The sequence below is a fragment of the Gavialis gangeticus genome, unplaced genomic scaffold, assembly GCF_001723915.1.
Source record: "Gavialis gangeticus isolate Ggan-Ray unplaced genomic scaffold, GavGan_comp1, whole genome shotgun sequence".
In the NCBI taxonomy this organism is placed as follows: Eukaryota; Metazoa; Chordata; order Crocodylia; family Gavialidae; genus Gavialis; species Gavialis gangeticus.
Window position 1 is genome coordinate 101,432,619 of NW_017728992.1, and position 15,180 is coordinate 101,447,798.

General features: G+C 39.8%; 1 protein-coding gene across 1 annotated transcript in view; it reads left to right on the forward strand.

Moving 5' to 3' along the window:
* TTC39C (tetratricopeptide repeat domain 39C) overlaps nt 1-6,134 on the forward strand; it is a 77,116-nt gene extending 70,982 nt beyond the window's left edge. Inside the window, exons 13-14 of the mRNA XM_019526351.1 lie at nt 4,413-4,451; nt 4,912-6,134. Coding sequence (XP_019381896.1) covers nt 4,413-4,451; nt 4,912-5,001 — 129 coding nt within the window. The 3' untranslated portion in view covers nt 5,002-6,134. The remainder of the gene's footprint in view (nt 1-4,412; nt 4,452-4,911) is intronic.
* Nucleotides 6,135-15,180: the final 9,046 nt, after the last annotated feature.

Here is a 15,180-nt window from a genome sequence, read left to right on the forward strand (position 1 = left end):
ACTGGATAGGCACCTGGCTGGGGTCTTATGACCCCTCCCACCCCAGTGCTCCTTCCTGCCCATGGCAGGGGGTTGGACTCGATGATCTGTCTAGGTCCCTTCCGACTCACTGATTCTATGATTCTGTGACTGCCCCCCATTTCATAGCATCAAACCTGGGCATGTGGTGTGTTGGCTCTTCTTTTCTAGAAGTTCACAAGCTAGGGTTATACCATTTACTCAAATACAAGATGATTCTGAAAACAAGTTGACCCCCCAATAATTAGATTCTATATATGGGAAAAATTATAAATTTGTTATAATTTTCCAGTTGTAGAATCTAATTATCAGAGTGTTTTCTTGAATTCATCCCCTCCCACTACTATAACAGGGACAATGATGGGAGGGCAGATAACCTCTTGCTCTCTATCTCCCAACTCCTTTTCCCCTACAGCCTTCTTGCTGTCCTTGTTGTCAGACCCTGCTCAGGCTCTGTTCTCTCTCCAGGCATAATGTGGAAGTTAGCTGCATGTGACATTAAGTTGGCAGTGGGGGGAGGGATGAGACAGGAGGTAAGAAACTGCAGAAGAGAACAAGAGACTGCTGTGGCTCTGACTTTGGCCCCAGCCCTGACTGGTGTATTTATCGAGTACCTGTACTGAAACATGCACTTTTGAGCACTACTTTTTAAAATCTATTTATACATAGTACAAACTACATGATAATAGCCTAGAGCCAAAAGGCTCATGACTTATATTGTTTATTGGGCTGGGCCCCAGTAGAGTCCACAGCATTTCCAGCCATAGTAACCCCACAGCCCAGCACTGCTCAATATGTGTGCATACCCCCTCACAAAGGATCCACGTGCTAATTAACCCCCTCACTTGCATCTAGAACCAGCTGTTCTTGTTACAAGTCCTGAGACCCTCCAAAAAATGTATCTGGAAGTGAGGTGTAGGGCTCCCTAGTATGTCTCCACTCCATAGAGAGTGGGGCCACATTAATCGCATGCAACAGGCTGGGAGAGCAGGTGCCAGAGCCTCTCAGCTACACAGGAGTCTGGTGATATTTGCCAGACATTTAAGGCTCATGAAGGAACAGAAATCAGTGGAAATGGTACAGGAGGGCACTGTTCAGCTGTGGGAGTAAAGAAATCAAAATGTATCTGACAGAATGGTTCACTGTGACTTGAAAAAGAGTTGGTACTGAGGGAGATTGAGCATACTACCTTATTCAGATGGGCTTCACTAACCTGTCTTTGTGGTAGGTTCCCATCATTTTGGCAGTATGGGAGAGTGTTGGAACTTGCTCTGGCCTCTCCAAGTGTTGGCCTGGTACTGCAGTACCTCCAGACTTGGTTCTCATTCCCTTCTGGGGGAACAACTACCTGTTTTGGTTGGTTTTTTTGGGGGCTTTTTTCATTTTTTTTTTTTATTTTTTTTTTAAGGGCTACACACAACAAAAAAAAAGGTTCCTATGAGCATGAAAAGCCTGATCACTGCCTTAAAGGCAGAGAAGGAGATTGACAGAGCGTTGGGGTGTAAGGAGTGTAGGAAGGGAGACCCAAAGTTCAAACCAGTGCCAGTAGTTGAATTAGGTGGGAAAAGATTTGAAAAGTGGAAATGAAGGTATGGAGACAGATGGACAGTGGACAAAGGTGGGGAAGCAGGCACAAAATAATGTGATGGTGGGAGCATCAACACCAGCAGTAGTGATGGCAAAAAAGGAGGCAATGAGAGGAAGATGGGAGCAGAGGAGAGCTGGTGACAGTAGGAGCAGCAGGAGAAGGTACATCAAGTGAGAGAGAGGAGGACAGGAATATGGCAAAATGCCTGCCTGCTGGGAATGGTGCGGCAGGCCCATGGAAGACATGGAAAACATGATGAGAAATTGCAGGGAGGATTGGAGACTGAGAAGGGAGAATTGGAGTCAGTGGCAGAATGTAGAAGGGATCAGCATTAAATGGATGCCTTTTTGGGAAAGCTACTATCTGAGATACTGAAGGTGCAGCCTGAGCACCTGACCAGCTTAATTGCTCTTCCAAAAAAAGTCTTGGCAAATCACGCACTGGATTGGAGATGGGTATGACCATTTTTTTAAATAAACATGCAGAGGAATGTGGGAGGGAGGAATTAAGAAGGAAAAGGTTTATGGCACAAGAAAAAGGGAGCGAGTGATTATAGGATGAATGTATACAGATTTATTTGTGGAAGAAGACATAAAAAGGTGGTTGGAATTGCATGTTCAAAGAGTAAGGAGTGTGGAGGGACAAATCTGGTATTTGGATAGGGTTGTGGAGGGCACGAGTAGTGTTACAAGCAAACGAGTGGAGCTCATGTGGAGTGAAACACCTTCCACCTGTAATCCAGCTAGGCGCATGCTGATGTTTTATAATATGCCACGGACAAGCTAAACAGTTTAGCAGATGTGACAAGGAAGGGCTCCTGTCTGCATGCTGCCCTCACATAATGTACTTCAGGAGTGAGGGGAAGGGGCACAGAGCAGCAGAGTACCAGGAACCCCTAAAATGTGTTACCTGTGGGGGGGGAGAGACACTTGTTCCACAGGTGTCCAATGGTCTTTGCAAACAAGGTCGGACCCGCTGAGGAGCAGCCAGAATTGGAAGGGGACAGTGAGGGAGAAGATGGGGGTGAGACAGAAATGTCTGAAGAGACCTTGCAAGAGGGAGAAAGGGGGAAACAGAGTTAGAGCCTGTCACCTAGTCATAGAAATTAAGCCAGTCATGTGTGACCTGCTCTTGATGAATCCATGCCAGTGGTCGTTCCTGATCACCTTGCCCTCCTCCAGGTGCTTAGAAATAGATTCCTTGATGACCTGCTCCATGATCTTTCCTGGTATTAAGGTCAGACTGACTGGTCTTTAATTCCCCAGATTCTCCTTCTTCCCTTTACCAACTTTTCAATATTTAAGACCTCACCCAACATTCATGAGTTCTCAACAGTGATAGCCAATGGTCCTGTGATTATCTCGACCAATTCCACTATTCTAGGATGCATCGTATTTGGCATTGCTGACTTCAGAAAAACATCCAGCTTCTCTAAATAACCCCTAAACTGTTCTTCCACTGCTCTAGGAACTGCTCAAAGAAGCTACTGCAGACAAGCACTTAAAAATAATTAAAGACGATTCAGTTGAAATACTATCTGATCTAATATGTAAAAATGTCATCTTCAAATTGAAACATTTAAACAGGCATGCTTTTTATTTTAAAAATTAAAATTTTAACTATAGCTTTGCCCCACTATTTTAAGAGACTTGATTCTTTCCTTCTATGCCCAAGGGTGACTTGTGGATTCTTTTTTCTTTTTTAAACAAAATCTATAAAGATTGGTTATTTATGGTTCTTAAAGATGATCCACATCACTGGGACAAGTACCGTATTTACTTGAATATGAGACAAGGGTTTTGAGCAGTGAATGTCCTTGATTACGAAGGCTTTTTTGATGCTGTCTTCCACATTCTCATTGGTAAGCAAAGGAAATACGAACTAGATGAAAGTATTGTAAAGGTAAATGTAAAGATTGCGTTATGTAAAAATACATAAACAATGGTCTGCTTTATATAATATTCACTTTGTGTATAATTGAATCCCCTTTGGATGTAGCTGTAACTTTCAAGAAGTTAAATTTTTGGACATTCAGGTGGTTCATATTCAGATGCAATTAAATAAGATACATTAAACTCATTCGGGTGACTTTCTCAATGTTGTCGTTATATCAGATAGAATAATATTTCTTCTAGTTCTAATATTAAAATAAATTCAGATGCAGATATACAGGAAATGGAGCAGAAACTTTAGAAACAAGTAGTAAAAAATTAGCTGAAGATATAAACAGTTTTTATAGCAATCCTGAGAAATTTAACTTTTACTTCGCTCAGAAAGAATATTAACTCTTCAGTTCAGAAACAAAATATTCCTTTACTTTTTTTTTGAAATCTTTCTCATGAATCCCCATTTTGTTATAGGCAAGTTGTAAGAAGAATAAACAATTATCAGTATCTAAAGAAGTTCAATTACATGAACTGAAATTAAGAAAACAAAGTTCAGTTGCAGAAATATCTGTGAATAATTGATGTATTTTTGCAAGTTAAATTGTTCAAAAGAAAGCAGTTACATGTTTAAGTGTGAACTTTTTGCATATAATGTTACTGTTCCTATAATGTTCCTTTTTAGTGTTGTATCTCTTAGTGGTAATCATACTCTGACTTCAGTTTAATTCCTTTTTAGAATAGAATTAAATGTACAGCAGGCCCTTTTGGGTACTTTAGGAGCCCCCACACATTCATTACAGTAAGATGTTCCAGTGGACATTTCCAGGCTCCTGTCCTTGGTTCTGGCTGGCTAGATCGTTGGATTTTTCTAGTTGGTACATTTTTGTCAAGTAACATTTTTTTCCTCTTTCTCTTTGCAGACTGTGCCAAGAGGCAAAACCTTACTTCTCCAAGCAAAGGTAAAACCAAAACATCCTAACCCTTCTTTCCCATCAGCAGTGGGAATTTGAAAGCTAGCTTCTGATGCAGTTCTCAGTTTTGGTGTCCATGACCTGTACTCTTCGGTTTATGCAATAAGCAAACATTGAATACATTACAGGTGGGATTTTCTAGGGCTTTTTGACTTTCTAATAATTGCACATGTTGTGAATAGACACTGATTGGGTCCCTGTTAACAATTGGAAAGTAAAGGAAAGTCTTTTTTGCCTGTTCCTGAATTTGCAGGCTGTACTGAGGACTTCCTTTACTTAACTGTGTAGATTATTTTTTATTGTTACCAATTTTCAAGCCCAGAGACATCTATTCCCTCTCCCTTTCTAACTGTTTTGTAGCTAATTGTCCTCTTAAGTATCTTGTGCTAAATTGCCTCTCAGTCTAAGGTGGAGTATGCTAATAGTTCTCTGTATTTTTGTATTTCAGGAAGAATTCACTGGATATGATTTTGAGAACAGATTGCATGTCCGCATACATGCAGCCTTAGCTTCTCTGAGGGAAGTGGTTCCACAGTGACAATAGGAAGTCTTGCGTTATCCATTCCTATGGTTTCTGCACTTTAAGATGAAGCAGGAGATAAAGATGTTGGGAAGACCAGCTTTTCTTCTGAAAACCACCTGTGCCAGAGTTCCTAAAACATTCAGAGTTTGTGACTAAATAAAACATTATAATATTAATAATTAAACACAAAATAAGTCAGTTAAAGAGGATTAACTCTCAGTTTTTGTTTAAACCAAGCTGCAAATAATTAGGATGTGACTGTGCAGGTGAGCGTACAAGAAGCATTCATCTGATTTATTGCGACAATATTGGTTCACTTCTGGCAGGTATCATATAGCCCTTCAAATTTTTCTAAAGTACCCGTTCTAGGGAGAACAACCTATTTGATTAAAATAATAACACTGTATAAAGAATCAGTGTAAGTTTTAAGTTTTGAGAATAAGAGAGCACTTTTTCTCTAAAAGCCAACAAGAAAGGGGGCACAAAAGAAGTAAGATTGTCAGCCAACATGCTTGTTAAATCTGTATTGGCTTATTTCAATTACTTGATGATTCATAAAGTTTAAATTTTAGAATGCATCTATTCTGTATTTATTTTTAAATTATGAAAATATTAAGGATATCTACTACTAGTACACTTCTTCCAATTATTTCTTTGACATTCAGTTACTAAGTCATTTATTCTCTTAATATTCTGAATAGTTTTTGCCTGTTAGATATTACAAAGAGTTTAACAAATTGTTTTTTCCACTCAGGTTCCTAAATCTTTTGGTATAAGAAAATAACCTTTAAACATAATTTTAAAGCCCCTTATTTATACTAAATGGTATATTTTCCTTTACTTCCGTATATGGTACTCCAAACTTGTGGTATTAAAGTATTTAAATACCTCAGTCAATTTAAGAATCTGTCATGATCATATCACTTTTAAAACATGGTCAAATGTACAGTAACGCTATAGTTCTGTTTACCTTTAAGACCACAATATTAGTTCTTTTATATATTCTCTCAGTGTAAAACTTAGTTAATTTTATTTTTTAAATTACTTGGTAATAGAAGTCTGGCCAGAATTTTAGTGAATTTTGTTGTTTTGCATAGCTGATGAGACTGAAAGCAGCTATCATAGACTGCTGACAGATGTGGGAGGAGGAAAAAAAAAAAAGCCTTTTACCTGAAGAAACTGTTTGTTTGACCTGACTCTGCAGCATCTATATAGATTGGGTGCTTCAGTGGGGCTTTTTGGCATTTTTATCTAATAGCTGATTTAGTCAGCTATTAGATAAAAGTGCCAAAAAAGCCCCACTAAAGCACCCAACCTATGCAGATGTTGGGCAAGCTAGGTCCATCTAATGCGATGCCTCTTCTGCACACGTGCATGGGAACGTGGAGTTTTAAAGTAAAACACTGTTTTGGGGCGGGGGGTGGCTTAATGTCTGTAACCGGCAATAAAGGCTTGTGTTTTCTCTGGTCAGGCGGTCTTAAACATTTTCTAAAATCAGACTGAAATTTTTGTTTCTTTATAGAATGTCAACATTTTTTATCTTGCTTGCATCTAACCTTCATGGGGTTGCTTCAGGATTTGTATCTCAAGGAAGATTGGTGTGAAGAGGAAAAATAGTGCTCTTTATTCAGTAGACAGGGAGAAAAGGTTAGGATAACCTTTGTTTTTCAATTAGACAAAGAATTCTTAAAGTTAGTCTTAGGAGCAATCATATGGCCCACAATTATTGCAGTCCATGAGAGGGAGAAAGACTGAGTCTTGAATTCTAATGCAACTTCACTGCTTGTAGTCTAGTCACACTACATATAGTAAACATGTTTCTCCTTGGAAAGGATTTGGTAACATTGAGTCACAAAATTCTGGCTTTGAGTGTTCAACCCTTTACTTGAATTGGTCAATTCAGACAAGTATTGGATAGAAATATTATATTGTATATATGAAGATAACGTAGAACTTGATTGTGATTAAAGTGGGCATAACATACTTGAATTATTTTAATTTTTGTTCTAAATGCTTTTATTATTTTTTAATCAAGGGTATGGTCCACTTGGTAAGTAGCAGATGAGCAACTATACATTATTATTAGAATTCCTTTAATATGCACTGTATAAGCAGGATACAAGGACAGACTGTTTAGGACACCCAGCACCTGCATGCAATTGTAGTGGGCTGTTTAGGGTCCAGATACCCCAGATGAATAGCAGTGTGTATATGAAAGTAAATTTACCAAATGGCTTATTCTTTTCATCAGGCCCGTTGCAGTGGTGTAGAAACAGGCTTGTCTCACTATTTATACGTACAACATTTCAGCTCTGCAAATTTTAGTTTTCTTTGGGTCCAGAGAACTGTCACTGAAATGAAACTGTCTGTTTCTGTATTTTTCCCCTCATAGGAGAATCTCTTGATTTGTAAATGTTAAAGTTATTTTTATATTAGATTGTGCCTGTGATGAGAACAATCTCAATTGTATTTTACGTAATCTAAATACGTTTTTATACTTTAGAGATCGGAGGCATGGTCTAATAGCAATAATGGAATATGCATCTTGCCAGTTAATATATTTTAAGATTTTATCTTTACTGGATCGTTTATTTTTTTGTTGACATTGATGCGATTTTTATCTCAATAATAACTCATTTCAAATAAACAACTAGAATTTTTAGAAGTCACCAAAAAATGTATTATTTATTGTGGTGTACTGTAAATGTTGTCAATTTACAGAACTTGCACTTTTATATTTCTGCTGAGTAAAGTTAAAAGAAAACATGGACCTGATTTTTTTTCCTCCCCCTTGCTATTTATATTTGCCCATCCGTTGATGGCATCCTGAAGAAGATGCCATGTACTGAAAATCTTCCTGTATCTTTAAGCAAAGCTATTTGTGTAACAGAGTTCTGTGGTCAGCAGTTATGTCAACTTTTGTTCTTCCATCATGGTTATAGACTGATTTAGAAAGTGGGTTACACTTGTCATGTTGAGGTCAATCATGGAATGAACAAGACAATCTGGCATGTATTCTAAAGATCTTGATTCTGTTTCCAAAAATCTGTACTCACTGTATTCCTATGTTTTCAAAAAATGTTTTCAGTTTTCTCAAGCAATCACATGAATTTCTTTGCTGACTTTCAGTTCGTGTTTCATATTCTATCCATGTTTCATTCTTAAATAAAAACCCCAAACCTTGCATTGAATTGACTATCAATTTACAAACAATCTAATCTAGTCTCAAACAGTGTATCGAGTCCTCTAGTCCAAAATTGCCCTGCAGTTGTTCTGGTTTCCAAATGGGGGAAGCATTGCATTGTAGAGGCATACAACATAAATCATGTTTTAATGGAGGGATTTTGGGGGTGGGATTTGTGTTCAAGAAAGCCACACTCATCTGTGTTGCTAGTCAAGATCACAAACCCTCTCTGTGGTAACTGGCAATTGTTTACAGGGAAAAATATTAGAAAAGTGTGTAACAGATATTGTTTTGCAATGTATTTTATCGGCTAGAAATAAGCAGCAGCCAGTACAGTGTGATCAGTCAGCTATCCTGGGATCACCTGATGCCCCAGGAGCTATGATTTAGAAACTTTAGTGCTAGACTGCAGTGATCTTTAACAGGAAGGAGTATTGTTGCTTCTAATTCACCATACTGCAGAGATTGTACTGTGAAAACAGTTGATTAAATATTTCGGTGGCTTTAAATTAGACACCTAATTTTAAAGGCAGAATGGCATTTTTCTTTCCCAGAGTTAGCTCAGATACTGTACGTGGAAGAGGATTAATGAAGGTTATTTTCCCCTTGTGTCTGGTTAATCAAGGATAGCAACGTAGAAGAAGTTAAAGGATCTTTTGCTGTATGGGAGTCACTGAGGTACTGAAAGTTAAAGCCTGTCTGCTCCAGAAAAATTGGGAATACATATGTAGTTATATGGTGTGGATATAGCTCAGAACCTCAGAGCTTCCTGCCTTAGTCAGGATTGAAATCACTGAAAAAATCCAGTTATACAGACTCTTTTACTCACAGATTCAGATATGCTGGCAAGCTGGATCAGGCATGTGGCATTACCATGCCAGAATGGGCCCTGCTAAATGGCTCCAGAGTTAACATGTCATATTCCCCAGCGTTCCATATCTCTTAAATGTTGACTTCTAAGTACTATAATCTTTTTTTAAAAATTCTTCAGTAAAATATAACCACGTTCTCACATATGCAAGAATATTGAATAGTTATTGCTGGAACTGGATGTCTTGCATTATCTGTAATTAGGAACTACTTTCAAAATTCTCTCATTCCAGTTGTTACTACAGATGCATCTTGCCAGCCTGAAGAAGCCAAGTAAAGGTCTCAAGTTCCCAAACCAGCACCTGTCCACAAAGGTTCTAGTGATAAGGGCAGTTTGAAGAGTCTAATACAGAGTTTCTCTTATGGGTTGGCCATGATCACTAGCTTATAAACTTATATCTGCAAGTAAGTAACCCTGATTGAGATGGACATCCAGACCACTGTGGTTTATATAAAACTAGAAGGGAGAAAATCCTGTATTCTGTGATAGACATGCATGGGAGATGAGTGTTCCATGAAACATTTTTAATGGCTAGGAACATGGTAGTTGCAGACAACTGAGCTTATGGGTAGTGGATTCATGGGCTGGTCCCTGAATCAAGAAGTGAAAAGATAGTGAAAGAGCACCTTAGGATTTGGCAACTAGAGAGAGGCCACTGAACTACTAAAAACTGCTAACGTTTATATACAGCTTAATAGCAATACTTTGTATTGGGAAAAATGTCTTTTCCTTTTGCTGCGCTCAGGCTTTGTACTCACTCTTACTAATGCCATTTATAGCAAAGGTCCTGATCAAGCATCAGAGTGGGAAGATCTTAGTTACCTACTAGCAAAGACAAATGTGGTTCTCAAACCTGTTAGGGTTGGTAGTGAGCTTTAACCTATTAGCTATCTCTGAACAGAGATTCCAGTTTTGGATACTCCTCCCTGTTTGCATGGCTTCTGAGAGTAAAAAACTGAATCTGTGGTGTTTCTGAAAAAGGGATATACTATCTTTAAAGAACTCTACCAAAGATCTAGTGCAAGTAGAAGCACGACAAAGTGCCTTGTGTCGGTTGTCTTATGTGACTTGCACGAAACCTCTTTGTTTATTTACTGGAGTCTTTCCTACAGACAGTTTAGGACATGTTGATACTGCCTCTGTGGTGAGCCTGGGAGCACTGTTAAGAAAAACACTGCATCCACTTGCTTCCACTTAGTTCATGCCCAAATTCAGAAATTAGCCACTTTATCTCATTTATCATAGCCTTGAGCAAGCACTTAATTGTCGTCAGCATTCTGTCTTGGGACACTTCTTGGGGGGTGGTCAGGGCTTTGGTAAATGGATAACGTTGCCTAATTTCTAAGCTTTGTCTTGTCTGCTTGCTCCCACTTAGGGACAGGACATGCTTTCTGATGGCTCTCCTGGACTTGCTGTGGTGACTGTTTGTAAACATGTCTTGATGTTGTCTTAAATAAGCTGGTATCTAAATTTTTCTGCTGTTATTTTTGAATTACTTAATCCTATGGGTTCAGGTTTCTTTCAGATAAAGCTAGGTTTTTCTGGAGGTCAGAAGTTCACCTTGTGGAATAAGTGTATTTTGGACCCAAGTATCTCATCCAGTTTGCACTTACTTAACTTCCGAAGTAAAGGTAGTACAAAAAATTTTTGGACACTTTCTGAAGTGGTGTTGGGAGTTTCACTTTGGATGTTATTCTGACAACTTTTTCCCACTGGGCACATGCTCAGCCTGTCGAATGCACTTCATCTCAAGCATAACCTGAACAGGTCTTTACTAGGTATTATAGAAGCCTATTTCTGAATCCAGCAAGCCTTTTGTTTCAGCTGATACTAATGGATTTGCTGTTTCTGATATCCATATTTAAATTGTCTGTTTGCAGTGGTCATTATCTGAAAGCCATGTAAAGGTGTGCTGCAAAAGGTAAATCTACTACCTCAGGTAACTTCTGATCTGTGTTCATACAGAACACTTACAAGCCATAACAGTATTTTCTGCACGCATATCTTCACTAAATCTTCTACTTGGTTTTGGCCTCTAAATTGAAATCCAGATAAAGAGTAGGTAGATATAAACCTAGCCATCCTGTCCCCAGAATTTTCTTTATAGTATTATCAATTTTGGTAGTCCTCAAATATATTTTGGGTGTAATGTTATTCTGCTTATTCTAACACGTCAGTCATGGTTTGCTCACACTTTATTTTCTCACTGCTGGCTTCAATAGTTAAATGCTTTTCTTTGAGACACACTTGGGAATTCAAAATATTTCATTATATTACTATAATAAGTATTTTTATAACATAAATGTGAAGCATGATTGCAAGCAAGATGCACTTTATATTTGCCCATGACAAAGATATAATTGTGCTATGTACTGTTTCTATTTTGACATGGTGATTTTTTTCAAATTTAATCTAGGCATTTAGTCCTCAAGGGCTTCTTGCTTTTAAAAGGGCTAATTAATTACCTGTAATTGTTTTTCTCTGGAGAGATTCTTCTCAGTGGGCCACCAGGCAAGTACCCTCAAACACACCACTTTGAAGGTTCTGAATTTTGAATTGACATCTGTATTTGAAAGGAACTGATTGCTGTGGGCAGCCAAAATACTTCAGCAGAAATGGTGAACAATGGTTACTGGATCTAGCAGGTTATACTTGAGTTGTAGCAATTCCTGCCAAGTCCTCATATAAATATAGGAACCTTGGAGCACAGCAGCAGGAGACAAGTCATTGTTTCTTTTAACCTATTATGAAGATTCTTGTGTTCTGGGTGCTGTTTTTACCTAAGGATTTCCTCCAGCAGCAAGCTTCTGAGGTTGTATTTTCTCCTTCTGACTTCAATAATTTCTTCCAGGAGCTCAAATTTAAACAGGCTTTGGAAAAATTTCATCAGATGATATTACTTGTAGTTGTGTTGCTGGAACTTTAAATGATCAAGAACATCAGCATGCAGTTGCTGCTAGTGTGGACTAGGAAAAACTGCAGTCCCAAGCAGCTGCAGTGGAAGTTGTCCCTGATACAGGTCACATTCCGCTGCTTCTTCATGCAGTCCTGTGTACTTCAATAGGGAGTTGCTTGAGAGAGCGATGGGAGAACTTGGCCTTGTGAATATTAAGCCCATTGTGAAAGATGTTTTAAAGAATGGTGCACGAATTATGCCAGGGAGAAAGGTCTTAAAGGCCCTTTCTGTATGGGAGAAGGTATTAATTGCTGACTAGAGCTATAGCTGAACATGGTTTCAGAAACAATGTGTACATAACATCCCTTTAATACAGCTAAATTTGTAATACAGGTACGCCTCACTTAATGTTGTCCCAGTTAACATTGTTTTATTATTACGTTGCTGATCTATTCAAGAACATACTCGTTTAAAGTCGCGCTATGTTAAGTTATAAGAGTGGTGGTGGACAGGTCATTTTCAACCTGGAGGGACATGGCCAGTGGAATTCCCCAGGGCTCAGTCCTCAGGACCGTGCTATTCAACATCTTTATCAGCGACTTGGAGGTGGGTGTGGAAAGCACGCTGTCCAAATTCACTGATGACACAAAGATGTGAGGAGAAGTGGGCACACTGGTGGGGAGGGACAGAATCCAGCTAGATCTAGATGGGTTACAGAGGTGGGCAGATGAGAATAGGGTGGAATTTAATGCAGACAAGTGCAAGGTGCTGCATCTAGGGAGGAGGAACCTGCAACATGCCTATAGGCTGGGGACCACCCCTCTCAACAACACAGTGGCTGAAAGGGATCTTGGAGTCATTGTTGACTCCAGGATGGACATGAGCTGCCAATGCGTGAAAGCAATCAATAAGGCTAACTGCACCTTTTCGTGCATCTACGGATGCATCACAAGCAGGTCCAGGGAGGTGATCCTTTCCCTTCCCCTCTATGCGGCACTGGTCAGACCACAGTTGCAGTACTGCGTCCAATTCTGGGTGCCGCACGTCAAGAGGGATGTGGCTAGCATTGAGAGGAGGGCCACTTGCATGGTCTGGGGGCAGCAGGGCAGGCCCTACGAATATGGACTAAAGGGCCGGAATATATTCAGCCTACACAAGAGAAGTCTGAGAGGAGATATGGTAGCCATCTATAAACTCACCAGGTGGGACCAGCGGAAAATAGGTGAGGCTCTGTTCCCCCGGGCACCACCTGGGACAAAAAGGAATAACGGTCGCGAATTGATTGAGAGCAGATTCAGGCTTGATATTAAGAGGCATTACTTTAGTTAGGGCTGCCAGGCTCTGGAATGGGCTCCCAAGGGAGGTGGTGCTCTCTCCTACCTTGGGGGGGGCTTCAAGAGGAGTTTGGACAGATATATCTGGGGTATTATGATCCCAGCACTTGTTCTGGCCCAGGGCAGAGGGTCAGACTTCATGATCTGTTCAGGTCCCTTCTGACCCTAGAAACTATGAAACTGAAACTATGAAAAGCATTGTTTGGCCACTGCCTGTTAGTAGGTAACTACTGTGATGTAACTGGATTTGCTTAACATTGTTTCATTTAAAGTCTCATTTTTCAAGAACGTAACTGCGGCATTAAGAAAGGAGTAGCTGCATAACTGGAACGTGCTATTTACCCAAGGTCTCAGAATTCCTGACAGGCACCAGATCTTTTGACTTTTTATTCTCAATTGCAATCATGAGGTCATATTGCACATATAAAGTATGCAAATAGCAAACTTTATTTTTTTAATATAATTCTGTTTAAATGAATTAAATATAGCTTCTGCTGTTGGCTAGAATTTAACCAATTTTAACCAATAAAAAATGAAACTTAACTGATTGATTTTTCTTGCAAGAGTTAAGAGTTAAAGCTACTTCATATAATCTTTTCTATGGTTTGATAAGCCAACATGATCTAACTCCAGTGGCCAAAGTTTGGTTAAGTTTATGTTGATATTAAGTTAATTTTCAAAATATGAGTGTCCTAATCATATACTTACACTGTAGCAGTATTTTTGTGATCGCACTGGTAGCTTGTGAATTCATTCCTACTAGCAGAGTTCACCATGTTGCATTTCAACATTGGTTGGAGAGTTAAACTGCTTAAAAAATTACAACTTTCTTACCCTAAAATGCATTGAGGGTTTGAATGGAAATAACCAACTTAGTCTAAATTGCTACAATCTTTTAAAATATCACCAATTAAATTTTTTCTAAGAAAGGTCAAACACCTAACACTGGAGTGTTTATTGGTTAAGACTGTTACAAGGACCTGACTTTCAGCAAGTTGACTTTAAAATTCGTTTACTCTTCTTTATCTCCTTCATTCCCAGATAAGAATGTGGAAACATTTCACACCCTAGGTGGTTTGCAGGCTTAAATGCTAGCTCCAAGTGCTACCAGCCAGATACACATTTAAGGGAGAAAGGCTGAACCACTGCAACACATGCTGTAGAAAAACAAACAAACATTGGCCTTTGTCAGTTTTTATTGATCAAGACTTGCATCAGACTTCAGAAGCTTATTTGCTAAAAGAAAGACGGCAGCATGTACCCTGGCAGAGGTCTGATTAGAAACGCCTGGCTTTCCACGCCGGGGCGATGGATTCTATGCAGGGACTTGGCATATACTTCTATAAACAGGACAAGTGTTTGAATGGCAAAATGATCCAAGGGACGCAGCAGTTGTAAAGTATGTGAGAGCAGCTAGGCAGGCTCAGAGGAGGAGGAAGTGGGGAGATGCTGTGAAAGTCAGATGGGTTTTCAAGCTCAGTCTTCTGCTTCTAGGTGCGCTCTGGTGAGGGAGAGCCTGCAGCAGGGCAGGAATGCACTGGACTTGTGGGGTAAGCGCCTGCATCAGTGCTCAATTTAAAAAACGTTTTTTTTAAAGACTCAAAGCCTCCCTGACAATGCCAGCTCTTAGCTTTCTCTCCTGCTTCTGCCTGCAAGACTAGAGCCATTCTTCTCTTGCGAAGCCCTCCGAAAGACCCAGCAGGGTCGGCTGTTCCTAACCCCAGGGGCTCCGAGCTGGAAGCTCTAGACTGACTGTGTGACCAGGTCGGCCCCACGGCCGCCGGGAGAGGCTGGCAGGGCAGCCGAGGGCACGCGGGAGACCCCTGCTCTGGAGGGAGGGGCTGCTAGAAGACTTTTCCTCCCCGCCCCAGAGCCGCAGCCCCTCGCCGCGGAACGCGACGCTGTGACT